Source organism: Sparus aurata, chromosome 8 (assembly GCF_900880675.1).
Source record: "Sparus aurata chromosome 8, fSpaAur1.1, whole genome shotgun sequence".
In the NCBI taxonomy this organism is placed as follows: domain Eukaryota; kingdom Metazoa; phylum Chordata; class Actinopteri; order Spariformes; family Sparidae; genus Sparus; species Sparus aurata.
Genome location: NC_044194.1, coordinates 7,896,851 through 7,923,775, shown reverse-complemented (window position 1 = coordinate 7,923,775; position 26,925 = coordinate 7,896,851). Strand labels below are relative to the sequence as shown.

Sequence of the window (26,925 nt, the reverse complement as noted above, 5' to 3'; positions counted from 1 at the left end):
AGAATCTGAAAAGTTTCCTTGAATGTCTCCTATCATTCCTTGCCCTCAGACTTTCTAGATAATGAAAGGACAGAGCATGATTGATTGTTATCAAGGCTGCTACTTTTAATCAACAGTGTGCTGCTGCTGTGCTGAACTCACTGACATGATTCTTCCATCTGTGTGAGTAAAACATGAGTGTATCTCTGGATAAATCTAGTCATTGTTTTTTTTTCCCCCTAACTTTCTTGTTTTCCAGGGTTCCTTGGATTTGCACTCTGTTGTTATGGAGCTGCAATTGTTTTCCTCCACATGAGGGTAAGGACTTCTATTTAATTCCTGACCCCATTCAACTATATTAATTAAATCTAATGTCATTTTTTTTCCCTTGATAGGTTACAATATTGCACATGGCTACTCTCTTAATGATGATGGATACAGTAGCAATGCAGGTGTTTTTGGTCTACAAACATCAAACCAGTTAAATTCTGGAGTGTCTTTAAACCCAAACCATGAGGGGGACGAGACGAGACACAAAAGCTTTGTTTCTCTTCAGCAGGAACCACTCCGCCATGATTACAATGAGGACGCTAGCTCTGTCACTAGCCTCAGTGATGGGATGGTGCAAAGCAAACCAGACTCGGAACATGAGCCAGACAAGTTTCCACTTGTCCCCTCTGTACAGAAGCATGAGCCTCAAAGTTCTGGTTCTCAACAGCCTTTTGGCCTTTTAGTAAAAGATTCACAACAGAAGGCTGAGGAGGGTGTAAGTTTCTCAACAATCAAAGATTTCAAACAGTTTATAGACAGACTGAAAAACTCCTTTTTAATGCCAGGAAGTGACGTGAGAAGCCATTTTCAAACTGCACAAGAAATTATGGCTGACAGGGGAGTGTTTGACACCGGCTATAAGTCCGATTCTGCAAAAGAAGGCACAGCCCATTATGACGCCAGTGAAAATGTCCAGAGTGAACCGAGGAATGCACTGTTGGAACAAAGTGAACAGGGTGCCAACTACCAAATGCCAAGAGAAAGCCAATCTGTCGCCTATCCTGTCAACTCCACTGTCAGTGTGGTGCCTACCAGTGTTTATGACAACCAAGACTCGGGTCCGGGCTCTGCTTTCTACCCACACCCTCCCTCTGCAGCCACAGAGCATTTCTCAAGTAATTATGGAAATTTCGACCATGGGGGCATTCCTGAAGAAAACACTTATATTCTAGCAAACGCCCCTGATGCACAAAATGAACATGTTCAGTCAACAAGCTACATGCCTCCTGAACAAACAACCCCTGGCTCATTCTTTGGACAAGATTTCTTTAACAGCAACCGTGGGACAGCATCTACTGCCAACCCTCCAGTGAGTCCATCTCAAGATTTCAGCCTGGTTTCTCCACCTCTAACCTATGAGGAAAATATCCAAGAACCAACATATACATTTCACAGCAAAGACTCTTCAATAGGGTATCAGCAGAAACCACCTGGCGGCTTTGAACTTGGTAAGGAGCAAGGAGGAGGGACTCCAACCAATTTCCTGTTGGCACCAGAGCCCCCATCTTTAGCTTCTTATGGCAAAAGTATATACGTCAGTGCACCAAGTGGTCAACACTACATCCCAAAATCTTTACCAAAGCACAGAGAGAGACCAGCACCATCATTTAAGCCAAGTCAACCCACTGATGGGATGAAATCAAAGGATATGAACTATACTCCTATCTCCCACCTCCCTGTAACTAGTGGTTCTTTTTCTTCAAGCTCTGCTAACCTTGCACCACACAGTCGAGGTGGTCATGTGGGTGTTCAAACAAACAGCCCACATGATGTTAAGAATCAAGCTTTCAACAGAAAGCAGCCAGTCAGATCCCACCAAGTGTTTACTGTGAAACCTTCCAGCTCACTTTATGGCTCAAGGACACACGACGGCTATCTGGGAGACCAAAGTGTCAGTGTCACTCCTCCTTCCATCCTAACTGAGGAAACTCAGGAGAGCGAAGAGCCATTAGATTCCTCTGTGCAGAATCTAGTCATTCAGGGTCCAGAACAAATGACTGACAATAGCCTGATTCCAATTTCTGGTGGCTTGGATTCAACCCGGAGGGGGCTCTCCTCTGCAGGCGGAGTTGATTATACAAGTCTCAACTCTCTAACTAATTTGGCGCCAACGTCTACATCAGAGACAGTCTTTTCAAGATTAGTTGGAAACGAGGTCATGTCCAGAAACTTTAGATTTAAAAATATAATCTCAGATAGGTTTCCAAGTGTTGATATACATTGGGCCAGAAATACACTGAGCTCAATTTTTACCCCGAGGAGAAGAGAAATGCCTCTAAATGGCGGTTATGTAGGTGCAATGGCAACCAGAGCTGGCCTTCTACAGACATTTATACAACCAACCAAGTTGCAGAGGCGCCCCGCCAATGTGAATAAAAAGTCATGGTCCACGGTCTACCGCCCTCCTAAACCGCTGTCTGCATCCAAAGTCTCTGGCTCCCCTGTGAGTGGCGCCGTTTGGTGGAATGGTGGCAACACAAAAAGGCTTCTCCCTCAAACACAATTTGTAAAATCACATGCTGTGAAGTCCAGAAACGGCTACACAAGGAGCAAGGCATCTATATCAAAGACCCATTATGCACCATATCAGCTGGATGAAGGCAAAACTGGAAAACCCCAATGGAAACCTTTCCAGAGGCAACATGAATACATGAACGCTGCGTCCCACAATGCAAAAGGATTTGAAGAGTAAAGGAGCATCAACACTTTAGCGAGGAAAAAATGGTATGGAAAAAAAACCCTCAAATGTCTTGCTTGTGAACTGCTTGTGCTAATGATTTATTAGAATAATTGTTACTAACACTTACATTTTTTCATTCAGTTCTTAGTGTATGCTGTTATCTGATTGGGATCCTGAATATACAGATTCAAGAGGTTAATATCGCTACTTTTTTACATCTAAAAGTAAAAGTTGACCTGCCCTGAAGCAGAGCTACAGCTTGAAACTCTAGAAATGAAATGGCTAAAAAAAAGTAAATGTGCTCTCATACTGTGCTCTTAAATTTGGGGGGTGGTGGCTTTGCTATTCTTATTGTGGGTGAAATTGCTGATAGTAAATCCTTTTTTTTATTTTTTTTTTTTAATATTGTGATTACTTAATTCTCTTACAACTGAACTGAAGTTGATAATGCATTAATTTCTTTTGTTTTCAAAAGGATCTGTTGCCATCTTCCACCGGGAGGAAAATCCAATTTCAGCAGTTCTTCAACCATCGAATTAGTAAAGGCATGAAATATTTTAAACAGTTTTCTATCTCTTGTCTTGATTTATACATCACAATTTGATAATCCTCAGAACTCGATGTAAGATGAAGAGCAGTCTTTAACTTCTCTTGTTTAGCTTTTATTTGGTATGCTCATGGGCTACACTTTCATTAAACAACTCAAAAAGTACAACAGCTATCTAACTGGTGAAGGAGCTTATGTCTGGCTGTTTCTTCCTTCTCCCTCAAATTCTTCACCAGTTTAAATCAAACCACATGTTAATCTTTACCCCTGATACTTCTGGCGTACCTGAAGCAAGAGCTTGTTAGATTGTTCCTGTAACAATAGTAGGCCTTCTCGAACAAACAAAAGGACTGCTAGAAAGGAGAACAGAGTGGCAATTTAAAAAAATAAAAGCACTGAAATCAATTTAATTTGAGTCTAAACAACCACGAACCACACAATTAAAATATACTGTACCACGATGTCATCTTTATCCATGTAGACAGTGTCCACAGGCTGATGTGTTCGAGAGGTTGTTGTAGTGAGCTGTTTTCCATCAGCAACAAACTTGAGCCTCAAAAAAGAATAAAGCTGGCATTAAAACAGATGATATGCAAAGAAAGATTGTATGATTTAAATAAGTTGCTCATAGAGGCAGATTTAATAGACTTATGCTACGAAACTGTTAAATAATTAATTAGTTGATGTAACAGCATACATGATGTCTAATTTAGAAATGCAAGATTAAATATACTGACCTGTGATGACTGGCACTCTTTAAGTCCATCAAAATATTATCTTAAATTGAATTGTGCTTGGAACTGAAAAGTTACTGAGTGATGTGGACACTGGTGCTTAGACTCCCTGAGGGGATTGCTTCTGAAAGTCACTTTAAGTATCACAGTGAGGCTCTAGAAAATCTTAGTACCTCCACAGAGAATACTTCATTAATGACGAGTTAAAGGGGCAATTAAAAATCTGTGAGTGAATTAAGAATAAGGGGGCAACGTAAACAGGGGAGAACATAAGTCAATTGGAAATGCAATGTGATATAAATACTTTTTTTTCTGTTTTTTCTAGTTTGAATTACGTTCCCTCTCAGCGACTTACATTCTGGGCTCAAAAATGGAATGTTAAAGGGGGGAAAAATAGATTTTCTTGGGCTCGTCACTGCTGTATTTGGTAGAGCTCCATGACTTTCATCCTCAGCAGTAAAATAAAACTTGAGAAAGTGAGCCCCCAAGTGTCCATCTCAAGGAAATCCCACAGGAAAGCAGCTCTACCTACCAGTCAACATCCTGAAGACTGTCATGCCCCTGGAAGGCTATGTGGGCGTTTTTCAGAAACTGTATGGGGTCACTGGGACATGACAGGCATGAGGCTGTAAGTAAGGCCTGTTGTCAAAGAAAGTGAAATAAAGAGGTTATTTTTTCACGTTCAGAAAAAATATTCACGTGTCGATAACAGTCAAAGTGAACTATAATGTGCATTAACTAAACTGCCCCGTACTCGAGTTATTTGTAACGTAAAACGTGAGCTAGCTTAACTTCACACAAATGACCTGACCAACACATTTCTACACAACATAACCTACCTTATATATTTGTGGCAGGGAGAATTTCAGCTGGCACTCGCTCAGAACAGACTTTGCTCCAGCCATATCATGTCTGTCACATTTGCAAACGTGTTAGTTATCGAGCTATTGAGTAATTAGCTGCAGTTAGCGTTTGTCAGATTTTGTCAGCTCCATTTCTAAGTTCCACGTTGCCATGGTAACAAGGGGACTGAAACTCGGCCCACTTTAATGGTTGGACAACTAATGAGCTGCAGCGAGCTTTAAACCATGTGACGTAGTGTACAAAGTGAACTTTATGACGTATACGGCTTTTTTATTTAACATATTGTATGTGTTAACAGTTTAAAAACATTATTTAACAAAAAGCTAAGCTGCTTTCTTTGGCTAAACACTGCCCGCTCATCACCCAGCGAAAGATTTGATCGGCCAATATGAGCTAAGTTGCCAGGTTGGGCGGTTTTTTAGTTTGACTTGCAATAACTTATAACTGACTGCTGTCAGAGTCAAACATAATGTCGTGGTTTAAAACCAGGTTGAAACATTTCCTTTTATTGTTATGATTATTATTATTGTCATTGTTGTTATAAGTCGTCGTGGTAGTTGTAGTAAAAGTAGTACGACTCGATTTACGACTCGTATTAGCTTGCATTTATCGTAACGTTTAATGTTATATTTTCTAAAATACGTAACGTTATTTAACCTTTTATTCTTACTGTGTGCCTATATATTTCAATGATACTTTCTGATGATATATATTTAGATATTTTATAACAGATATTTTGTCGCTGGTATTTTTAGATAGGCTCTGATTGGTCTACTTATTTTCCTGTCCAATCTGGCAACAATGACCGTCCGGAACAACGGGACACAACATTGTTGACAACTGTGGCTTGTCAGCAAACTTCTCCAGTTTTCAGAACAATGAGTCAGTCTCAGTTAATTTGGGTGGGCTTTGTGGTGGTTTCGATGAGTTGTCGTTAGTGCTAGCTAACTAAACATCTGAGTTAGTTAGCTGGTGATATAACCGATTTGACTCTCAACGATCCAGGGCATCTGTAGCTTAACGTTAGCTAGCTAGCAAAGCTTAGCTAAAGACAGAGCAGCAGCAGCAGCAGCAGCATGGGGGATGGCAGTATCACTCCCCGGATCGGCAACATGAAGGCTTTGCTCGGAATAGTAGCCGGAGCTGGAGCCTCTTACGGGATATACAAACTTATCAGCGGGGGAAGCTTTAAGAGAATCAAGAAGAGTGTCACCAGTGAAAGCCCTGTTGTGAGGAGCAGTCAGCCCAGTGAGGTGACTCTACAGCGGGGCAGCCTGCTGGCAAAAGTGTCTGGACTGGATGTTGTCTGTCCCCGACCTGATGTTGCATCAGGTAAGAACCATAGAGCTCATTAAATACTCACAGTAACTACATCTAAAGCTGTGTCATTGTCCCAGCAAAGTGACACCAGTGCCATTCCCTAAACATGATCACATAATGAACCTTTAATTCTTTGAGTCAGTTCCCTTTAAGTGCAAACACATTATTATTAAATGTTGGTTAAATGACTTATTGTGACTTGTGCTCCACAGATGACATCATTCACCAGTCACCTGGCAACCTGGAGCCACAGCACTTGAAAATGCTGCTGTCGTGTCTGCAGACCAGCAGTAATCCTTCTGACAGATGTCGGATCCTGCTTACGCTGGGCAACGCGGCCGCCTTCACTGTGAATCAGGTACAGCGAAACAAAACCGTATCTAAAAATCTTTATCCGTCCATCTCGCTTGATGGTCTGTATATCTGTACATCTTTTCAGCCATGTAATAGAATTTTTCTCTTTCTTTCCTCCAGAATCTGATCCGAGAATTTGAAGGGATTCATATCATCGCTGGTTTCCTCTCTGATCCCGCGGCAGAGGTCAGAGTGCAGACTCTGACTGCTTTAAATAACCTGTGTATGAATATCCCAAACCAGGAACACATAAAGGTATGTTGCCGCACACTGCGCAGCAAATGGCACCCAATCCGTTGCTGTAGACGAGATCTTTTTTACCGCTGACTTAAACGCTCACCTTGTCTCGCAGGTTTATGTTCCACAAGTGTTGGAGCTGATCGAGATGTCCCCTGTGAATTCTGACCTTCAGCTCGGTGCTCTCAGGCTGCTGACCAACCTGTCAGTCACAGATAAACATCAACACTTGCTGAAGGAATCTATTACACTTTTACTCTCTCTGCTTGTCGTGAGCAACGAAGCATTACAGGTCTGTATCTTTTAAAGCTCCGCCTGGTTGATGTTCTGCACATCTTTCTAAAATCAGTTGTCAAAAGATATTAAAGTTCTTTTATTCTTATATCATGATTATAATGTATTGATACATTTGATACCAATTGTAGCTCTTGTTGGAAAACAGGAGGCCAGTGGAGCTGTTAATGCATCAGGAATGAATTAAGCACTTTCAATTTGTGTGTTTCAGGTTCAGGCTGCAAAAGTCCTTGTGAATCTGTCATCTAATCCAGATATGATGGATGACATTGTTCAAGCTCAGGTAAGAGCCAAGAGATGAAATGCAGTCTCTTTGAATCAGTTGTGCTGAGGTAGGGAATCATAAGACGCAGCACAGGTGGCCCAGGACTGAAATGTTTTCTGCTGTAACAAGATAAATAGTTTAGCAAAATAACTATAATAACACGTTTCTTTTTATAAGATAGAGAGTTTTGCAGTCAATCACAGTCACAAGGGTCCAAGTCTCATTTAATATCCTCATCTTAATTAAACTTTTCTGCCTTTGCTGTAGGCACCGGCATCTGTTCTGCTGCTGTTTGACGCACGGACAGCCCTCGCTGTGCTTCTGCGGCTGCTGACGTTTGCAGGGAACTTAAAGTCCTGGAGGCCCTCTGCCCAGGTGGCTGATGAACTGAGACGGAAGCAGGATTGCCTCTTCCGGGTCATGCTGGATGAGTCCTCTCAGCTCCACAGCAGACTGGTGCAGCTGCTGTCACACACCGATGCGGAGATTCAGGCCCAGGTGGCTCGCATCTTGACATAGGCCTCCCTCTCTGCACTCGTGATCCATGCACAGCTTTAGCGTCACACACTTTTGCCAAAGCGTTCATCCTGTCACCCTCTCATTTAAATTATAAAACCGTTGACTCATAAAAGTGCGAGCTGCGTAGCCTCCTGTTGCCTACACTCCCCCACTCTTTGTGTTCCACCAGGTCAAGATTATTACCACACATCTACGCAGCTAACTTATCCATTTCACCTCACCAGCCACTTCCCTGATTTCCTCTTTCTTACACTACAAATAATTGATGAGCAATGAGTGAGACGGAAGCAGGAAGAAGCCATTCATTCAGTGGAGTGTAAGAAGAGGTTGCCCTCTCTCTTTTCTTTGTTTTTCCTGCCAGCAATAGACTATATTCCTTCAAAGATCCTCAGTGCCCTTCCTTCCGAGAGCTTCACCTGCTTTCTCTGAAGACGTATTCCAGGTGAAATATCTCGACCCAAACCCACTGCCAGACATTTTCTATAGAATGTGTTCGGAATGACCTGCGCAGCATGACCTACCCCGTCTGTGGTTCAGAGAGACACACGGATGGAGTGCCGAAGAGGTTTCTTGTGGCCGCGCACCTCTGCATGCCTTGGAGACACGAATGAATGGATGCACTGCAGCTCCAGTCCTCGCTAACGAATCCACATGCAGGATCTAACGATCATGGTGTTCTTCCAATGAGAGCGAGATCTTTTTTTTTTGAGTATTTAATTTGAGAATCAGTGACTTTAGAAGAGCGAGTGTGAGGTACAGGGTCAGTAGCGTTGCATTCTCTGACGATGTGAAATGTCAGGAAGACCGTGGAGTGGAATCACTGCCTCCCCATCAATCAGAGAGGAGCTAATTGAGGTGGATTGAATGGTAAACTTTGACTTTGATGGCGCTACCTGGTTAGGAACAACAAAAAAAAAACCCAGCATCGATCCCGGACGTACTGACGGAGCTGCGTCTCTTCGCTCAGGAGACACCTGCAAATCCCCCCAGGAAGGATCTGGAGGAATTTGCAGGGGAAAAGGATGTCTGGACTGCTTTTAATTGTTTCAGCTGCCATAAATATCGTGCAGATATGCAGCTTGAAAAAATAAACGGAGAAGGGGTTGACCTTTAGACGGAGCAGACTGTGATAGTAATAACGGTTATGATTCATTTTTATGCATAAACTGGAGCTACAACAGCGATTGAATGTTAAATCTCTACCTTATTATGTTAAGTTATACACTCAGTGTAGTAAGACAGGCTGAAAGTGACAGGCCCACATGTTGTCTAGCCGGAGGACTGGCGCTGCGGACCCATATGCCGACTTGTTAACGATATTTAAAGACAGGAGGACGGGTGTCTGCGCGTACCTCTAATTTGCATGAGAAGAAATGTGACGATTATCTCCGACTACGATTTTTCAGTGCAAGGATTTTTTGGCACGAAGCCACGTCCGGGAGTAAAGAAATGCTGCACACTTTTTATGTTTTGGACTTTATGGAACCCAAATCCTAAATCTCTCTCAGGCAAAATGGTTTACCAGAACAGAATACAGCAGGAGGCTGATTTACCTGTGACCTAGATTATCATATTTATTTAAAGACGTTAGTTAGCATTTTGCCTTGAAAAAGAGAAAAAATGTTTGTTATGTCTATTTGAATGGTTCAATAAATACTCTGTGTGACATGTTACAGCTATCCACATCCTTATTTCTCCTGTTTACTCAAATATATTCAACGAGCAACGTGCACTCACTCGTTTTAGCGACAAGCTTTTGTCAGAAGGTTTAATCTCGGGTCATATTTACAACCTGCAGGCGTCATCTCCACAATGCTGCCGCTGCTACTGTTGTAACAAGAACTCTGAACAACTTTCATTAGCTCTGGTTAAATTACCGCTGCTTGTCTTTATATCCATCAGTGGCCTTGAACAAAAAAATGCATCTCTGATTGTCTTCAGTCATATGAACTCTCTTGGCCTCTCAGCTCGTTTAGTGCAACTCATCCTAACTGCTCCATGAGTCAAACCTTGTGTAGAAGCAACGTTTAGTTAACAGAAGTTACTATGCACCACAGCACTGGATCAAACATGAAGGTATGAGACTTGACCTGACTTATCCAGGTTAAAGACCTTTATGTTATCAACTGCGTTTGGCTGAACGTTAAAGGGATAAACAGGTCGTTTAATATTGTCCATTAAGTTTGAGACGGATTTAAAAAGAATGGGGAAATTCGGAGTAACAGAAGCTTGCATATCTTCGTGAACTGCTAAAATCGCCGGATCCTACATTTCCCATAATGCAACTCCATGAGTATTCCATTTGGTGTTTCCTGATGAGTGAAAGGCCTTTTCTTTTAGACTCCACAGTTTATAATGTGTGATTCCTATAGAGATCGGCCGGATCATGTACTTTTTAGGCTGAACCCTGAAGTTCTCATCGCCCCGGTTTCCTCGACCAATTCTGAGGGATTTGGGATTTTTTGCAGGAAATTTACTCTGCATTTCAATCTGTAATTTAATCTTCACAGATGATCACCACTTTGATTTTTTAAGCATTAATGTAATTGCCAGAAGTAAAAGCTAACGCTACGATCACATGACTTCAGTGTCACAATCACAAAGCCTCCTACTACACTGTACGCTCTTTACTATAAACTGACCTGTAAAGACAAACCAGTGAGTAGCTGAGTGTCTTGAATGTGCCTCAACAACCTCTGTGGTCCCATTTAGCCACTTGTAAGCAACCACCACTCATAAACACTCACACGTTGTGTATTACTGATGTATTTCATGTCACAAAATACCTCTTTTCAGGCATTTAAGCAAAAACCCTGAATTCAAGTTGATGGAAACAGAAGTGCAAAAATACAAATGTATTTCTAGGTTTTCTGACTTCCTCCTGCCACCAATGATGTACCTAAATGATGACATCATCAGCTTTATTTAAACAGACTTTAAAGAGCTCCCTTCAGAGCCACAAACATCATAAAACAAAGTCAGAAGTGCAGAAGAAGACATTTCTATCAGAAGAGAAAGACGCCTAAGCAAACTAAACAAACAAAGTCTTCATTTTCATGCCTGAATAAACAGAATAAACAAACTGACCATAAGAACAACACAGTTTAATACGGTTTTAATTTGTTTATATTTGGCGGACCCTGCCACATTCCTAGCTTTGTATTATTACCAAGTTAAAATTATAAATAGTAAAGTACTGCATTTAAATGTCTTCTCATAAACTACATAGTGCCCCTTTAAGCACTTAACGTCCACTTTGCGTTTCCACCTGTGTATATTTGTTTGTCTGTTTGTTGGTTTGTCAGCAGGATTTCAGAAAATCCTTCAAACAGATTTCCACGAAACTTGGATGGAGGATGTTGTCTCAGCCCAGAATAGAACCCGTTAACTTTTGGTGTGAATCTGAATAAAGGGCAAATCCAGGAATTTCCCTCACTTTCACAACGTTGCTACATTGGACGTGTCTTTTGACAAGACATGGATGTCGATAAAAAACAATTAAACATATTTAGGTGGCTGGTGTCAATGAGTGAGAAGAATTTGATGTGGGTCTGGTGAGCTTAAATTATGGTAAAGTAAGTTGAACTGTAAAGTAATACAAGATTATCAAGTTCAATTTTAGATTTGGCTCGATTGAATAAACTGTCTAGTATAAATTGATTAATTGTAGGTTTAAAAAATAAACATAAATAGCCCAGATTTGATCATATATAAGATTTTTTTCTGAATGATGTAATTTTTCCTGCTCATACAGAACTCCCTTTGAAAAATCGTGATTTTTTTGATGTGGGCTCAGATGATAAATTTGGACTAAACCCTTTAAAAATGAGGCTAATTTAGCTCTGATGATGATGATGATGATGATGATGCGTTCAGGTCTTTGTCTCCTCCCTCCCTGGGCCTACACACATCCTCCTCCCCCCTCTGAACAAACGCGATGACCATCGCCGGATCGTCCTCGGCTCCATCACACTCTCACGGCGGAGCAGCGAGTGCAGGCAGGCGGTGCGGGCGACCCAGCAGCACGGCTCCAGGGTGGTGGGGCTGAAAAACATTCCGGATTAGCCGCATCAGCTATGAACATCCAACCCCGCTAAGTAGAGAAATAATCGGAGCTGTCTTTTCTCTCTCTCACACCATTCACACACCGCGTCGAGGATGAACGGGACTGCGGCGGCCACAGGAGCGGCTTCATGCCGTTTCGCCCACTATTTTGTGGTGTGTGGGGTGGACACGGAGACGGGCCTGGAGCCGGACGATGGAGCAGGTAGACGATCTATAAACACATCCACAGACAGGATGTGTTACATGTCAAACATCTCATGTGATGTGCTGTTTGTGTGTGTGTGTGTGTGTGACGTCCGTTTGAATATGTTCTGATTGGACCCCACAAAGCCTTGTTGACAACAAAAAATCTGCCAGTACAGCCAGTGAAAACAGCCTAAACATGGCCTGTGATATTTAATTTCTAATATATGTCATTGATATTCACTATTATATGATTTTAGGAGGATTTGTGTCATTTTAAACGTGTGATACTGGTGAAAAACACAGCCTGGCCTTTTGTTTGAGTGTGCAACGCATCATAAAAAACACAAAATCCAAGAGAATGATCATTGTTCTTTTGATCTTGAAGCAATTTTATTGGATTAAAATGCTCCATCGCTCCTCTACTATTGCCTTTTGTATCACCTCTGCTGTGTGGGGGGAGAGAAAAAAGAAAGAAGAAAAGCACATCACGGCGCTCCTCATTGTGTTTTGATCATATTTTAACGACAGCTCTGAGAAAAATATCTCCGTCTGTTTCTGCAAGTCATCCACTGCTACACCTGGACCAGGAGAGACGGGGTTGAGTGGATTGAGGACAAACAGCCGACTGTCCTGCCCAAAAAAAAAAAAAAAAGGCTGGATCACAGATGGAGCATCCAGACAGAACCAACACAGATTACACTTGTGCAGCGGCGATAATCTGTGAGGTTCAGCTCTCCCATCGTCTCCCTGCTCTTTGTTTTACCAAGCCAGGCACCTCTGTCCTTTTTATTTACGAGAAGCCGAGGAGTGGTGGAGGGATGTGGGGGCGGCCGGTGGTGCTTTATCGGTGTGGGTGCTTTGCTGTTGACACTGGGCTCAGCTGGGTGACGCCTGCACGTGTCCTGCTGGGCCTCGGCCTGTGGAGAAAAAGGACCGTGCAGGTGTGCTCGTACCTCGAACGTCACTTCCAGGCTTGAAACAATAGTCACGCCCTGTGTTCCCACAGAAGATGGCTGTCACCAAACATCCTCAGCCTTGCCTCGTCTCAGATAGATTTCCCTCGAATGATATAAAATGAGACCCGAGCTCTGCTGCAGATTATCCAGAGCAATAACTACCCATCAGGGACTCTGATATCTGGCTCCCCGCGGCGTGTGACGGTGCTGCTTGATAGTATATCCGAGCTCCAGCAATCTGCTTATGTAACAGCGGGTCACCCCCAGACACACTGCAGCACGGGGGGGCCCTGCTCCTTTCAAGGTACCTCTGTCACTGTGCATGCATATTCTATAAGCTGCAGTCGCGCAAACGGGGTGTTTACTCCTCGAGCAGAGGAACGGGAGTGTTATGGATGTGTGTGGTCATACAGTATGTCTTTTTGTGTGGGTGTAATTAGTGAATGCCTGCAGAGAAACAATCTGCTCTTGTTGGCTTCTCAATAGACGCCACTGTGTTTTTTTTTCTGCAGCCTAATCAAATTTCACGTGACGTTGAGTGTTGGCACGCCGGACGGGCGATGACTGCCACTGGAGTGGAGTGGGGGGGGGTGACATCAGTGGAGGGTTGAACTCTCTGACCGCACATGTGAGAGCAGCTTTTAAAAAAAAAAAACTCTGGGCTGATTCCAGAGATGTGTACGTTTTTGTCTTACTAACACACTCTCTCTGCTCGTTCCTCAGTCTGGTTTTTTTATTTTTAGGCGCTCAACACCTTTTTAAGTCTTATTTTAAGCACACAAACCCCGGCTCCACGTCTCTGTCTCGGGGCTGAGATGAAAAGTTTTGTCATCTCTCTCTTGTCATGAGACTCAACCTTCAGTAAGGATGGACAAATCTGTAACGCAAAGACGGAGCGATTCAGACCGTTTGAGCCAAAAAGGAATAGCTCCTCATCAGTCACTGCCGGCTGACATTTCTCTGTCATTTTAATCTCTTCCCCCTCTTTATATCTGTCCGCATCTACTCATGTAGTGATGTGATGAATGGGACTGTGGGGGTAATGCACTTGGTGAGTATGACAGATGTCTGTTTTTATGGCTGCTCAATCATCCCTCATTAACTGAGCCTGTTTTTTAGGGATGGGGGACCGTTTGGGGCCATACGTCCGCTGTGATGAATATCTGAAGCGTGGAGCGAATATGAAACACTTTGTGGTTCTTGTCCCCCCCAAAAAAACATTGACGATATTGAAATTACCTTGACAGTGACGAGGAGTTTTCATGTCCTGAGGATCAGAGCTGAAACGATCAGTCGATTGATTTATATTTCAGAAATGCCAAACGTTAAAGCTGCTCTGAGTGATTGCACTTTTATTAAAAGAAGATTTAAAATGCTCTGCATTTAGTCAGTGACACGTCTCTACTCTGCCTGCACGGAGAGCAGGATCCTCGTGTTTGTGTCTGCTGATTACAGCTCCACGTTCATGTGGTGACGTAGAGAAGAGGAGGGAGGGGATCGCTGACTGCAGAACGGAAAGATAGCTTAAAGGACAACAGTGCTTACAGCAGCTTTAACTGGATCTGGAGATGCTACCTTTGTGTTTTTTTTAGGGAAATGCAATGGGCAGTTGTCACTATTTTCTGACATTCACAACGAGTCAAGAAAATAAAAGCCACATTAAGGTGGGGAAATGCGATTCTGGAGAAAGATGGCTGATTGTTGGGTGATAGCGTACTGACACTTTGGGTTAGAATTTGGGCAGAATTCACCTTCTCTACCCTTAAATGATTGTGAAAATGATCATTAATTGCTGACATGTTTGGTGGTGTAACTCAGAGCTGCAACATATGAATGATCAGTTGTCAACTTTTTAATTACCGAGTGGTATTTTCAGTTTTTTGGGGTGTCTTTGACTCCTTTCTGACAGTCACCTGAATATGTCTCCGGATGTGAACAGTACAAAACATTTTAAGACGCCATCTTTGTTCATTATTTTCTCAAATGTATCTACTTAATCAAGGAAATAATCAACGGATGAATTGACAGATAAATCAGTCAGTAGTTGCTCTCCTTTCTGATGATGTGGGAGCTGCTCTGATTAATCGACTAGTTGTCGTCATTTGAGTTTTTCCAGAAAGAAATGTCAACACTCTGATTCGAGCTTCTGAATTGTCAACAGTTTCTGTCCTCCTCTGTGAGAGTAAACTAAATATCTTTGGACTGTGACAGAAACGAGACATTTGAGGACGTCATCTTTGGCTTTTGGAAACACTTGTTGACATTTTTCACCTTTTTCCGACACGCAACTAATCACTTAATTAAGGAAATAATTGACAGATTAGTAGACAGTGAAAATAATCGTTAGTTGCCGCCCTAATGTGAGTATTCTGCCCCTCATTAGCTCACCCATAGTTCATGCTGTGTGTGTTAATGTGGAGGAAAGAGGAGGTAACATGTTAATTACAGCCTGAGCTAAAACGCCACTGAAGTCGTCATTCAAAACCCAAAACAAACCTCCCTCTTCCTCTGCTCTGCTCACGCCGAGACAAAGAGGGAGACTGTGGCTGTGAATGTGTTCAGTGTAAAATCTATGGTGGGAACTCGTGTCAGGAGGAGTGTGGGCTTTTAATTGGGTCAGCTGATGAAACCCGACGTGACGTAACGGGCTTTGTGCTGGTGGCCGTCTCCGAAGGCCACGGTGTGTCTTTCTCCCGCGAGGATCTGATTGTGCCTCTCGGTCGCCCACGCCAATTTGTATCCGTGGCAAGAGAACACCGACTCCAGCTCTTGTCGCGGCGATCCATTAGTGTGCGACTCCCACCTACCAGCCTGACTCAGTGTTACTTGAAGTGGTGCTCCATCCCCTCCGTCTCTCTCTGCCTGCGGCGCGGCTTCCTCTCCGCCGTGCGTCATCTCGTGGGCAGGTGAGGCGGATGTTCCTGAATGCTGATGGAGTGCGTCAGAGCTGGCAGCAGAGGGCCGACTGTTCGCTCGCAGGTGTTTTTCGTTCTTGTTGCTCGCGGTGATGTCGGTCAACGCTGAGCATGAGGTCTGAGAATACAGTGTGACAGAGAAGCAGTCCAAGGGCATCCCTCCCAAAGTATCTCAGTCATGCACACACAGTTGCTTTCTATCTCTTTTTCAGCAGAACTCATGTTCACGCAGGCTGCATGTAACAGGAGCTACAAGCTGACACAGGGTGCAGAGACTGAAGAGGGGAGACACTTGATCCGGACATGGCAATGCATCAAATCTCTGCATTGTGAACGTTGCAAATACGTAGTGGAGTTTTCTTGCAGGCGCTGCAGATCCACTCCTTTCATGTACAGTACGTTCTGGAGAGATCTCTCATGGTTTACTCTGAGCTTTGAGCGCTTTGATGTTTGAGAAAGCAGCATATTTTTCATCCCGAGCACACCCACTACAAGAGTTTCCCTGCTGCAGAGTGTCGGGGATGAGGGGTGTTGTACCGCTTCCCCCGGTCTATCTGTATGGTAATGAGTTGAGTTACATAACCCTCGGAAGGGCTTTTCCCCTCTTTGCAGCAGAATGGCCGTGTCAGAGAAGGACGTCCTGTCCGAGACTTCTCATAAATGAGACGCCGTCGTTCTGTGACGTCCTCTGCGCTGTCCTTTATATCTCATATTGTATTCTGTCTCAGCGATGTTGAAGGTCAAAGATCACTCCGTGCTTACATACAATAATCCTGTAACATCTCTTTTTTTCCCCCCTCCTGTGCGTCTGTCTGTCTTTCAGGCGAGGCCTTCGAGCAGAGCCCGATTCGGCGTTCCTTCAAGTCAAAGGTTCTGGTTCACTACCCCGAGAGCACGGACAGGATGCCCTTGAACAAAGATGCTGTCAACATGGTGAGACACTGGATCAGGGTTGTTCACGTTCTCTCACAACAAAGGGCGGATAAGACGTGCCTCGTTTGTAGGGCAAATGTTTTGTGGCTCTTCCAACCGGCGGTGTACGTGAATATTGTTACAAGTGACAAAAGAGGAACGCGACAAGAACAAGGACTGAGAATGAGGGTATTAGGAGCCATTTATCTTTGCCTGTCTGCAGCCTCTCATAGAATATACTCACGTCTTTCTTTTCTTTTTTTGTCTACACACACAAAACATGTTCTCTGCTGGAAAAGCAGGTCAGGATGAAGAAAGCGTGAGCTTTGAAAGGAACATTAGTCACGTTGAATTACATGAATCATCTTATTTAGATACTTGAACAGCCTCCAGTGGACACCACATTTTGTATTTGCGTCTTTATGGTATCAGTAAAATGTAAAGTCATATTAAATACTTTTAATGGAGTTTATGAGACCTTGTTACATGTTTAGCATCTTATTTAATGCATCTTATTTTAATAAAGAAAATGCAATTCTTCCTTCATTTGATAATTAAGAGATATCAGATTCGGAAAGTTTGCCGAAAGATTCCCATAAATCCTACACACCTCTGGAACTTTTCTTTTTCTTTAATTAAGTCAATAAGAGGGGGGCATTGGGTCAGTGAGTTATCAGTGGTCTTCATACGTAAATGAAGCTGGTCTCACTGTTTTGATGCTCAGTGTCAGATCATAACTGAAGCTCACATTTAAATTGCAGCTTTCTTCTCAACCCTCTTTCATGTCTCTTTCTCCTCCTCGTCCTCCTCCTCCTCCTCTCCCCTCACACCTCCTCCTCAGCTCTGCATGCCGAGGGGTCTCTCCTTCCGCACGCAGGCCGACCGGCTCGATCCTCAGTTTCACTCGTTCACGATGTCTTTCGACGACGGCACGCGCTCCTACGGCTTCGTCCTCACCTTCTACGAGGAGGTGACCAGTGCTCAGATCATCACTGCCATGCAGACTCTCTACCAGATGCACCACGTGGAGCACCACTCAGCCTCCTCCGCCTCCTCTCCTTCCTCCTCCTCGTCTTCATCAGCTTCGTCACCCTCCACCTCCAGCATGGACTCTCTTGTGAGCAGCTTGGACGAGTCAGACGTCGAGTCTCTGGCCGGGGTGTCCGCCTGCCTCGGCTGTGCGGGCTCCTTCGACCCGGCCCGAGACACTCTGTACGTGTCCAAAGCCCTCTGCCTCTTCACGCCGCTCCCCTTCCTCCAGGCCGCTCGACAGTTTCTGTCTCAGCTGCACCAGGCTGTGACATCACACACAGCTCCGCCCCTCCCTCTGGAGAGCTACATCCATAACATCCTGTACGAGGTGCCCCTGCCTCCCCCCGGCAGGTCGCTGAGGTTTCACGGGGTGCAGGGACCCATTGTGTGCCAGCGGCCGGGGCCGGGAGAGCTTCCGCTGGGGGAGTATCCCCTCGGAGAGGCGTTCTCCCTGCTGGGTGTGGACAATATGGTGCAGCTACTGACCTGTGCACTTCTGGAGACACAAGTCCTGCTCTGCTCTCAAGGTCAGCGCACTGTTCAGCTCCCAGCATGCTTGAGATGACACTCAAAATCAGAAATCTTGCCAACAAAATTAGTTTTTATATGAGAAGAATAAATGACTCAACTTGGAAGTTAAGACAAAATATAAAAACACGATATAAAACAAAAAAAAGTTTGTTAAAGAAGACACTTGTAAGACACTTACAAGCTTTTAGCTCAAAACGCATCAGTTTTCTCATACTGTCCTGTGCTGCAGCAGTGTAATCCCCCCTCTGTCTCTTTAAGGCCCCCCTCTCCCGAATACCCAGTCTGCTCTGATTGGTCAACTCACACATGCCTGACCCAGCACCGCTAACAACACAGCAGCAGTGTTAAATCAATTCCTACTTGCAACACTAGCCAGTCGTTAAAAAGTCACAGAATTAAGGGGGGGACTAGTGAAGAGGCGTTTCAGGAGCAGTGTTTTCTGTGGGAGAAAGGAGCTTCTGTTGGTGCAGACGTTTGACCTTTTTAACGTTCAGATTTCACAGAGAACAAATATAAAACACTGAAGAAAAGTAACAAAGGGGAAAAAGCATTATAGGTCTGAATCCTGACCTTTACTTGATATTTGTGACCATTGCTGAGTATAAACTGTACATAAACCCATATTCTTTTTGTAGTTATCCCTCAAATGTGTTCATCAAACAAGGTACTCATGTGTTGTAGGCAGAATATTTTACAATTTAAGAGTAAACTTTATCGTCCAAAATAACCTCAGTGCACTGAAACAATAAACTAAACTAAGAATTCAACAATTATACACCAAGTATCTTTTTCTTCATTATGTTCTGTAAAATAAAAAAAGCTCATATTGCAAAATATCATACAGTATTTACACTAATACAGATATATATCAGTGACAGGCCGGTTACCCCGTACGTGACCTCCAACAACAACTTGCCTGATAGGTTTGATGTCAAATACTGACATTGTAACTTAATGAATGTAGAACGTCCTCAGTCATTAACCAGGCTCATGAAAACAAGGGAAAGTACTTCCCCTCTCTGTACATGTATATTGATGCTAATCCCTCCTCTCCCCAGACTACCAGCGTTTGATGACAGTGGCCGAGGGCGTCTCCACTCTGCTGTTCCCCTTCCAGTGGCAACACATCTACCTGCCCATCGTCTCTGCACCGCTGCATCACCTCCTGGAGGCTCCTGTGCCGTTCATGATGGGCATCCACCGCAGAGAAGGAGCTCAGCGATCCTCCCTCCACCTTCCTCACGAGGTAAAGGACTAAACGAGGATCCGCTGTGTAAATGTGACGCGAAAAAGGATGAAAAAGGATGTAACTGGAGCGTCCTGTCAGCCGTTTGCTGATCCCCTCTGTGCTGCATGCGTGACAGTTTTGCTCCTCTGCCTCCGGCCTGTCAGACTGGGGCGATACAGTCCCCCCCCCTTTCACCAGCCCAATCCTGCGCCCGAGATCGCTTCATGCCGCATGAATATCTCGCTGAATGCGCTTTGAAGTCGCTCTGCCCCAGAAAGGAGGCAGTTGAAAGACTGCTCCGGGGGAGAGGGGGGGGGATGAAAGCCAAAATGCAGAGCATGCCAGATACAGAATAATGGCTCTCAGTGAATAATTAATGAGAATTAGGGATCTCCACTTATTTCTTGAGTTGTGCAATTTCAAGTATGGGGGGTAATTTGCAAGGAAGAGGGAAAATATTGCACTCATACGTGTATGATTTGGTTGGAGTGTTTTTTCTTCTTCTTTTGTTATGATTCTGAGCGTTGGCGAGGGAACAGTTCAGCTCACGTCGTCCGTCAACCTTCCAAACATGTGATCTTCTGATAATTGAAGTGAACGAGACAAAGACGTGAAGACATTAGCTCGTCGGATGAGTCAGCACATCAAGAGGATGTCTGTAACTGTCCGCCCGACAGCACATCTCCCGTCTTCCCCCGAGGCTGTGCGCTGACGGCCCGAGGTCGTCGCTGAAGGTCACGATGCTGCTGACTGCACTGCTGCTTACAGAAGCAGTATTTTTAATTCGGTGCCTATCGTTCTCGCACAGTTCTGTACTTTCATTGCTCAGCAGCTTCGCGGGCCTCGTTCTTTTTTTTTTTCCTCGTCTGTTTGCTGGTGTGAAAGTCTGATATTTCCACAGTTTTCCCCCCCTTGTTGCAGTGATAACAGTAATCATAAGATAATCCTCCACATGCTAATATTCTCTGAAGGCTTATCGCGGTGAAACGCCAAGAATCTATTAACGGAATGTAAATCTTCATCTCTGATCTTAATTGGATGTTAAAGCTCAGCCAGGAGAGTCGGCTCATTGTGATTGGTTAAACCTGTTATGATTTATCTGATGGAGCAGGAGTGTTTATCTCGTACGTGTAACCGTCTTGTTTGTCTCTTCCTCCCACGCAGGCCAACCTGTGCTTTGTGGACATTGACAATCACTGTGTCGAAGCCCCTGAAGACCTCCCACTGTTTCCAGACCAGATCGAGCTGATCCAGGAGCTGAGTGAGGTGCTGCTGCGTTTCGGGCTCCCTCCACAGGGCGGCGCGACCACCAAGCCCGCCACCGCCTCCCCGCGCCTGAGCAGCCTGGTGCTGGAGGATCTGATGGAGGACAGAAGGAACGGGAACCTCGGAGGCGAGGAGCTGGCGGTGCTGGAGAGGCTGCAGGCTCTGGCGCGGAGGTGCGGAGGAGGAAAAATGTCAGAAGGAGAGAAGACGCTGGGAAACGTGTTTGAGGAGGAGGAGGAGGATCTGAAGGCCGCCAAGCTGAACATTCAGCTGAGGGAGGTGTTCGCCGGACGCTTTGCTGCCATGTTTGGCAGGTACGAGGACTTTGTCATCCACAGCGCTCTTGATTTGGACTCCTGGTTGAGCAACCGAGAGGGAACGTTGAGCTTTGACAAGGTACGGATCTAATAAAACAGCTTTATTTGTTCCAATTTTGCTTTTCTGTGCTTTTGAAATACTTTTATAGAAACCTCATATCTCTGTCCAAGCTGAAAGTGTTTGTGCTTTTCAATGTTTCAGGGCTCCTTCCTCTCAGTTCAGCCTGCGAGCCACTTGCAGTTCTTGTCCCGGTTCCTGGAGACGTCCATGTTTTCTGCGTTTGTCGATGGGAAAGTGATATCTCGCTGGGCAGATAGGGAGCCGATGCAGCAGCTGTTCGACAACCGTCTGGAGAGAGAACGACTGTACGACACAGACGAAGAGGAGTCCCGCAGCTGCCGCTACAGGAAGTGCACCTCGCTCTTTGAATCAGGTACTGCGAGCGTGCTCATGAGCAAAAGAGGATGAAATAAAGTACTGAGACCTACATGTTGTAGATAATGTGTTACTTCAACAAGGAACAGAAATATGCAACTAGACTTAATTTCTGTGTTTACGTTTTAAGGCTTCTGGAATGTGAAAGACCGAAACAGTCAAAATACAAAAAAATAAAAGGAATGAAAATAAATAAATGATTAAATGAATTAAATTAATGTGCCGATACATGCAGCAAAACAATATAAAAAATAAATGTAGACATGAATTAATTTCTAAAATATGACATAAATTTACATTTCTGTTTTAATTTGCTTCTGTATTTGTTCAGTTTAACATGAATTCATTGATTGATTTACTCTTCACATTTAATTGGTTATTCTTTAAATATATTCATCTATTTATTTGGCTATTTTGTAAGATTTTTATTTCCACAAACACATTTATTTCTGTAATTGTTGAAGCATTTTATTATTATTATTTTTTTTTATGGATTTCTGCTTGATCATGCAAGTGTGTGGGCTGTCATTCAGAATGTGTCATGGGGTCAAATTGCTACCTATTGATTGCATCGATCGACCACACGTGTCTCGCTCCCACTCGAGGTTTCAGTCCTCCGTCGTGGAAACAAGCTAAAACCACCATCGACAAACCAGGAGCACCTCGGGGATGATTCACCAGATTCTTTCCAGCGTTTAGAGTATTTAGCTGCAGCTCTCGTTGGTAGATTGAGCAGAATGCGATGTGATTGAATTGGAAGCCAGATTTTTTTTCGAGGGGGGGAATCTGCAAATCTGTCACCATCTGTCCTTCCGTTCGGGTTTATACTGTACAGTGTGTTGATTATGTTGCGTGGCTTTTTCTGTAACCAGCGTTTGTTCCTCCTCTTTTTGTAACGAGCACAGAAGATTGATTAAACTCTGCATAATAATGAGACTACATTTACCCTCTCAACCGATGGAGACGTTTCTGCAATCTAGATTAAAAATCAAATCATTAATTGAAAAACAAAAGGAGTAGGATATAATCTCAGGGGGGGAAGACGGGTGGAGTTAGGGAATTAAAGAGGGGTGAACTACAGGATGTGGTGAGGATGAGCGTTTTATGGTTGAGCTGAGGACAAAGCTTTGTGTCAAATGCACTGCCTGCCTCTCAGTCTTACATTATATCACTCTGTGCTGTTGTACACTGTGTGCTCTGGTCTTTCTGTCCCGTCCTTGTTTGCAGCCGAGTAAACTTAGCAACACTCGACCAGCTCGAACACAAGATGCTCATGTAAGAGATGACACGAGCCCTCCCTTGAATTGTCTTTTTTGTCACTTTGATGACACATCTTGACTCATTTCGTCCATGTTGGATCTGAACCCCCGCTGTGTTTGTCTCTGCAGCTCAGAACATTGAGCGCAGGCTGCTGAAGGCCGACCACACGGCCATACACCCCCACCTGCTGGACATGAGGATCGGCCAGGGTCGTCATCAGCAGGGCTACTTCCCCAAGCTGCAGGCCGACGTGCTCGCACAGGGACAAAACACCAACAAGTGAGCCTTTGTCTTCTGCTGTGACTCAGTGAGAATACATTAAAACAGTGAGACACAACCAACAAGTACTTCTGCAGTTGTCCGGGGGCACAAAGATAAAGAAAATACAGTACTTATTAAACTAATATATCCACATACTGTATTAGGAAAATAAACATTCAAGTCCTGTAGGAGTACGAATGCATTTTATGCTGATATTTTGTAAATGTATCATCAGAATCTGGCCAAAAGTAGAATACAGATGGTATAATTAGCTTAAAGTAATGGATAGACTGTTAAAATAAGTAGTAAGTAGTTTTAAATGTCTAGCTAAAATGAATAATGGTTGAAATGGTAAGCTTAAAGCAACATTATGCAACATTTTTACCTTAAAATAACAGCTTCAACGTTTTTTTTTTTTATGGTACCGTGTCTTGTTATATGGTGAATGGTGTCTGGTGTCACAGCGTTACACATGTTTACTTCAAGATACAAGTTATAAGGTTGTAACATTGTGATGATGTGATGAGTTTTGTCTGTAGTCAGCACCAACATTACATCTGATAAATTGTTACAGAACTGGGATTATAGTTACAACAGTGACGATGCACTCAGAAACTGTCGGGGGCGCCAAATCTCACAAAATGCCAATTTCTACATAATGTTGCTTTAAGTAGGCTAATTCATGAACAATTATCCAAAAAACCCAAGATAAACAGATCAAACAGACGAAATTGTTGGCTAAAAGAAATTTTAAAAAAAATGTGTTTAAGAAATCACCTTAAGAAATGGACACAGTTAAACTAGTTAACTAAGTAAAGGTGATTGAAAAATAAGAATTATATGAATACATGGTTGAAATTGTTAGATAAATATATTAACAAATAAACTGAATTGAAATAATTGTCTAAACAAAATGGACAAACTGTTGAAACGTTTAGCTGAAAGTAATGATTCAGAGATTTAGATAGCTAACAGTTATATAAAAACAGTTAAAATAATTGGCTAAAGTAGATGTAGCAACAGTTTAAAATTTTTGAAATAGTTTCAACTGAAGGCGGGGGGTTAATGGTTTGAAATATCAGCTAAAGTCATTACAAACAGTTGAAACGATTAACTAAAAGAGGCTGACCATTTGACCGTTAAGATTATTAACTAAAAGTGCTGATAAATGGTTGAAATAATTGGCTAAAGTAAACATATCAGCAGTTGATATTGTTATCTTAAAGTAAAGGGTAAATGGTTGAGAGGTCCTGCTCAAGTGATAATAGACCAGTTCAGTTAAACGTTGATGATTGTATTCCTGAGCTCATCTGATTGGGCTCTGAGGGCGTCCTGCTTTACTATAGCTCATCCTAACCCCTTAATGCCTATTGTCGCGAATTCGCCTCAAACTGCTTCTATTCAGAATGCGGCTGAGATGGTGCATGTGTGCAATTTGCATCATACCCAAATTTATAACTATTCTATGTGCTACAGTCAAATTAATTATCTCCACTTAATTTAGTCTCTGCTTGAAAGCAAAAACACAAATAATTAATTTTTTTAACATAATTGCATATAAATTCAGGCATCAAGGGGCTAAACTGTGTTATCTACCCAAAAACACACATACACGTGCTTTAAATAGACAACGTCACTCACACTTCTTTTTTTTCAATTGTGTATTTATTTTTTTCTGTGCTGTCTGCGTGAACAGGTGGTCCAGTCGCGTTACAGCGTCACGCAGGAGCGACCCAAAGAGATCAGCGTTAACAGAGGGGCTGGACAATGAGCAGAGACAGGTACTTTCACACACAAACACAGTGAAGACACACAGACCTCTGGAAGCCTGTGTCTGATTTGTTTGCTTATTTTACAGAAGCACGCATTTGCGAGGAAGAACCTCCGCCAGTCTAAGCTGCTTGACTCATCGCCGCAGGCCGTCTCTCAGACTCACAGAGAGTTTGTGGACGGGCTGCTCAGCGAGTGTCGTCTGAAGGTGAGACTCTGTCTGCGCGTTAGTCGAGGCAGTTTTTATTAAACTGTTGTTCGATGCTAAGGCCACAAAATGTCCCCTGGCCTTTTTTTTTTTTTTAGACCAAACGGATGCTGATGGAGAGGATGGGGAAGGAGAGCGTGGAACTGGGTCAGGGAGAAGCAAACATCACGGGCCTGCAGGAAAACACACTCATACTCGGTCTGTGTGACCTACTGGAGAGAACCTGGGGCCACGGGCTGCAGCTGAAACAGGTCAGACACACAGACATGTAACCTGACATGTTATCAGATGACCTACAAAAAGAAAACATCTGGAACTGTGTTTCCTCGTGTAAACAGATTCATATCATGCACATGAACGGAGACGAACCGGCTGAATATTGACGAGTGTGTTTATTCTGAACAGGGGAAGTCCGCTCTTTGGTCCCATCTGCTTCACTACCAGGCAGCACATGGGAAGACAGAGGCACCAGCTGAGTCTCCAGGTCAGAGCACAACCCCGGCTGTTTTGTTCTCTTTGTGCAAATAATGAAGCTGAGAGTCGATTGATCATTAGCGTCTGATTGCTGTCTGTTCAGGGTGTGGCGGTTTGGAGCAGAGGACGTTTGATGAAGGCACTCTGGTGCTGAGAGGGTCGTTGATACAAGACATGAGGTGATTACAGCAAACGTGATGTGTATCTAAAAAATCCAGATAAGAAAGAAAAATAAATCTGCTCCATTTCCTTCTGCTCCGAAAAACAACATTTTTAGCTGAGGTTTAGATAGAAACTAAATCTTAAAGGGACAGTTCACCACAAAACACACTTGTAGCGCAATTAATCCATCTAGATTGTTTCAGTGTGAGATGTTGAGTTTTGGAGTTGTCTGGCTTCCCATTAATATAACAAAACTAGATGGCACTCGGCTTGTGGTGCACAAAGGATCAATAACATACATTTGAAAAACTCAACAGCAATGTCTCTGCCCAGAAATCATGACCTGGTTACTTGTTGTGAGTGGTTTCATGGTTTAGGGAGGAAAAGTGTATCTATTCATGGACGAGAGGCTCGAGCTTGTGACAGCACGAGATGTAAACATTAAGCCCGAAGACATTTCTGCTTTTTAACCCTACATCAGCTGATCGTGACGTGAACATAGTCTTCAAACTTGACTACTGCTGCACGTTACTGGAGGATATGTCTAAATGGTGCATGGTTTGCTCGTCAATGAGTAGATGCACGCTTCCTTCAGTGCGTTGATATGGAAAGAAAATGGTTCCTACATGAAACTGATCACAGCAAGGTCAATCGATTATCTTGAGTATCCAGTTCATGTTTTCGGGAAGAGGCATTACTGTTGAGTTCTTTAAATAGATCCTTAGCCTTAGCGCTGTCTACTTCCATTATATTTGAGAGAAAGCAGCGATCTGTATGGTCGATTATTTCAAGATGAATTGTCCCTTTAACTTTAAAATACTGTAATTCCATTATATCCCCAGTGTTTTGTTCTGTTCTATAATTATTGGTCACTGGCTTTGATGTTTCTATCAGTTCAAAATGAAATAGTTTGCACAGTAAAACATCAGCGTTTGTTCTCTACCTGCTCTTTCAGGTTCATCCAGACCATGAGCGAGGGTCTGTCTGAGGTGGGTCAGGCTCGGGCCTGGATCCACCTGGCTCTGGAGAAGAAGATGCTGTCCCAGCACCTGAAAGAGCTGCTCACAAACCAGGAGCTGCTCAGGTCAATGTTCACTCAGAG

The 26,925-nt window shown here is 43.5% G+C and overlaps 4 protein-coding genes across 12 annotated transcripts in view; 3 read left to right on the top strand and 1 right to left on the bottom strand.

Annotated features, from left to right (window-relative positions):
• Positions 1-5,020, bottom strand: part of fbxl13 (F-box and leucine-rich repeat protein 13) — a 35,006-nt gene extending 29,986 nt beyond the window's left edge. For 4 of the 8 annotated variants that reach the window (XR_003984909.1, XR_003984908.1, XR_003984907.1 and 1 more), the window contains exons 1-4: positions 4,831-5,020; positions 4,524-4,630; positions 3,714-3,810; positions 3,543-3,610 (exon numbers count right to left, since the gene is read on the bottom strand). Coding sequence is in view for 5 of the 8 variants with exons in the window: in XM_030426067.1 (XP_030281927.1) it covers positions 3,543-3,610; positions 3,714-3,810; positions 4,524-4,630; positions 4,831-4,896 (338 nt within the window). In the remaining 3 variants the exon portion in view is untranslated. Of the gene's footprint in view, positions 1-3,542; positions 3,611-3,713; positions 3,811-3,994; positions 4,498-4,523; positions 4,631-4,830 lie in introns of those variants that run through there. The other 4 variants (XM_030426068.1, XM_030426072.1, XM_030426070.1 and 1 more) reach the window with 4 other exon arrangements.
• Positions 3-3,359, top strand: LOC115586741 (uncharacterized). 2 transcript variants are annotated; one of them, XR_003984906.1, is made up of 5 exons: positions 4-162; positions 239-297; positions 375-2,754; positions 2,852-2,904; positions 3,186-3,277. XR_003984906.1 is itself a non-coding variant. In XM_030426066.1 (4 exons), the coding sequence occupies exons 1-3, from the start codon at positions 146-148 to the stop codon at positions 2,720-2,722; spliced, it is 2,424 nt and encodes an 807-aa protein (XP_030281926.1). In that variant the 5' UTR covers positions 3-145; the 3' UTR covers positions 2,723-2,754; positions 3,186-3,359. The 2 variants fall into 2 exon arrangements, 1 of the variants encoding a protein (XP_030281926.1); XM_030426066.1 differs by lacking the exon at positions 2,852-2,904 and having other exon boundaries at positions 3-162; positions 3,186-3,359.
• A 7-nt stretch (positions 5,021-5,027) lies between the features above and the next one.
• On the top strand, positions 5,028-9,517 carry armc10 (armadillo repeat containing 10). Its single transcript, XM_030426097.1, has 6 exons — positions 5,028-6,187; positions 6,388-6,533; positions 6,650-6,784; positions 6,882-7,058; positions 7,272-7,343; positions 7,593-9,517. Exons 1-6 carry the CDS (start codon positions 5,932-5,934, stop codon positions 7,842-7,844), a joined length of 1,038 nt encoding a protein of 345 aa, XP_030281957.1. The 5' UTR covers positions 5,028-5,931; the 3' UTR covers positions 7,845-9,517.
• Positions 9,518-11,742: 2,225 nt separating this feature from the next.
• The window catches only part of LOC115586738 (DENN domain-containing protein 5B-like), a 21,515-nt gene continuing 6,332 nt past the window's right edge, over positions 11,743-26,925 (top strand). Inside the window, exons 1-13 of the mRNA XM_030426063.1 lie at positions 11,743-12,111; positions 16,790-16,899; positions 17,720-18,437; positions 19,500-19,687; positions 20,834-21,331; positions 21,455-21,686; positions 23,077-23,227; positions 24,906-24,990; positions 25,068-25,187; positions 25,286-25,438; positions 25,593-25,671; positions 25,765-25,840; positions 26,779-26,907. Of these exons, the coding sequence (XP_030281923.1) occupies positions 12,003-12,111; positions 16,790-16,899; positions 17,720-18,437; positions 19,500-19,687; positions 20,834-21,331; positions 21,455-21,686; positions 23,077-23,227; positions 24,906-24,990; positions 25,068-25,187; positions 25,286-25,438; positions 25,593-25,671; positions 25,765-25,840; positions 26,779-26,907 (2,648 nt within the window). The 5' untranslated portion in view covers positions 11,743-12,002. The remainder of the gene's footprint in view (positions 12,112-16,789; positions 16,900-17,719; positions 18,438-19,499; positions 19,688-20,833; positions 21,332-21,454; positions 21,687-23,076; positions 23,228-24,905; positions 24,991-25,067; positions 25,188-25,285; positions 25,439-25,592; positions 25,672-25,764; positions 25,841-26,778; positions 26,908-26,925) is intronic.

Bases quoted from the DNA above. Each gene is read 5' to 3' on its own strand.
- LOC115586741 (XM_030426066.1), top strand. The intron at 298-374 runs GTAAGGACTTCT...TTCCCTTGATAG, and splicing joins TTGTTTTCCTCCACATGAGG to GTTACAATATTGCACATGGC.
- armc10 (XM_030426097.1), top strand. From the start codon at position 5,932: ATGGGGGATGGCAGTATCACTCCCCGGATCGGCAACATGAAGGCTTTG. The intron at 6,188-6,387 runs GTAAGAACCATA...TGTGCTCCACAG, and splicing joins CCGACCTGATGTTGCATCAG to ATGACATCATTCACCAGTCA. The intron at 6,534-6,649 runs GTACAGCGAAAC...TCTTTCCTCCAG, and splicing joins CCGCCTTCACTGTGAATCAG to AATCTGATCCGAGAATTTGA.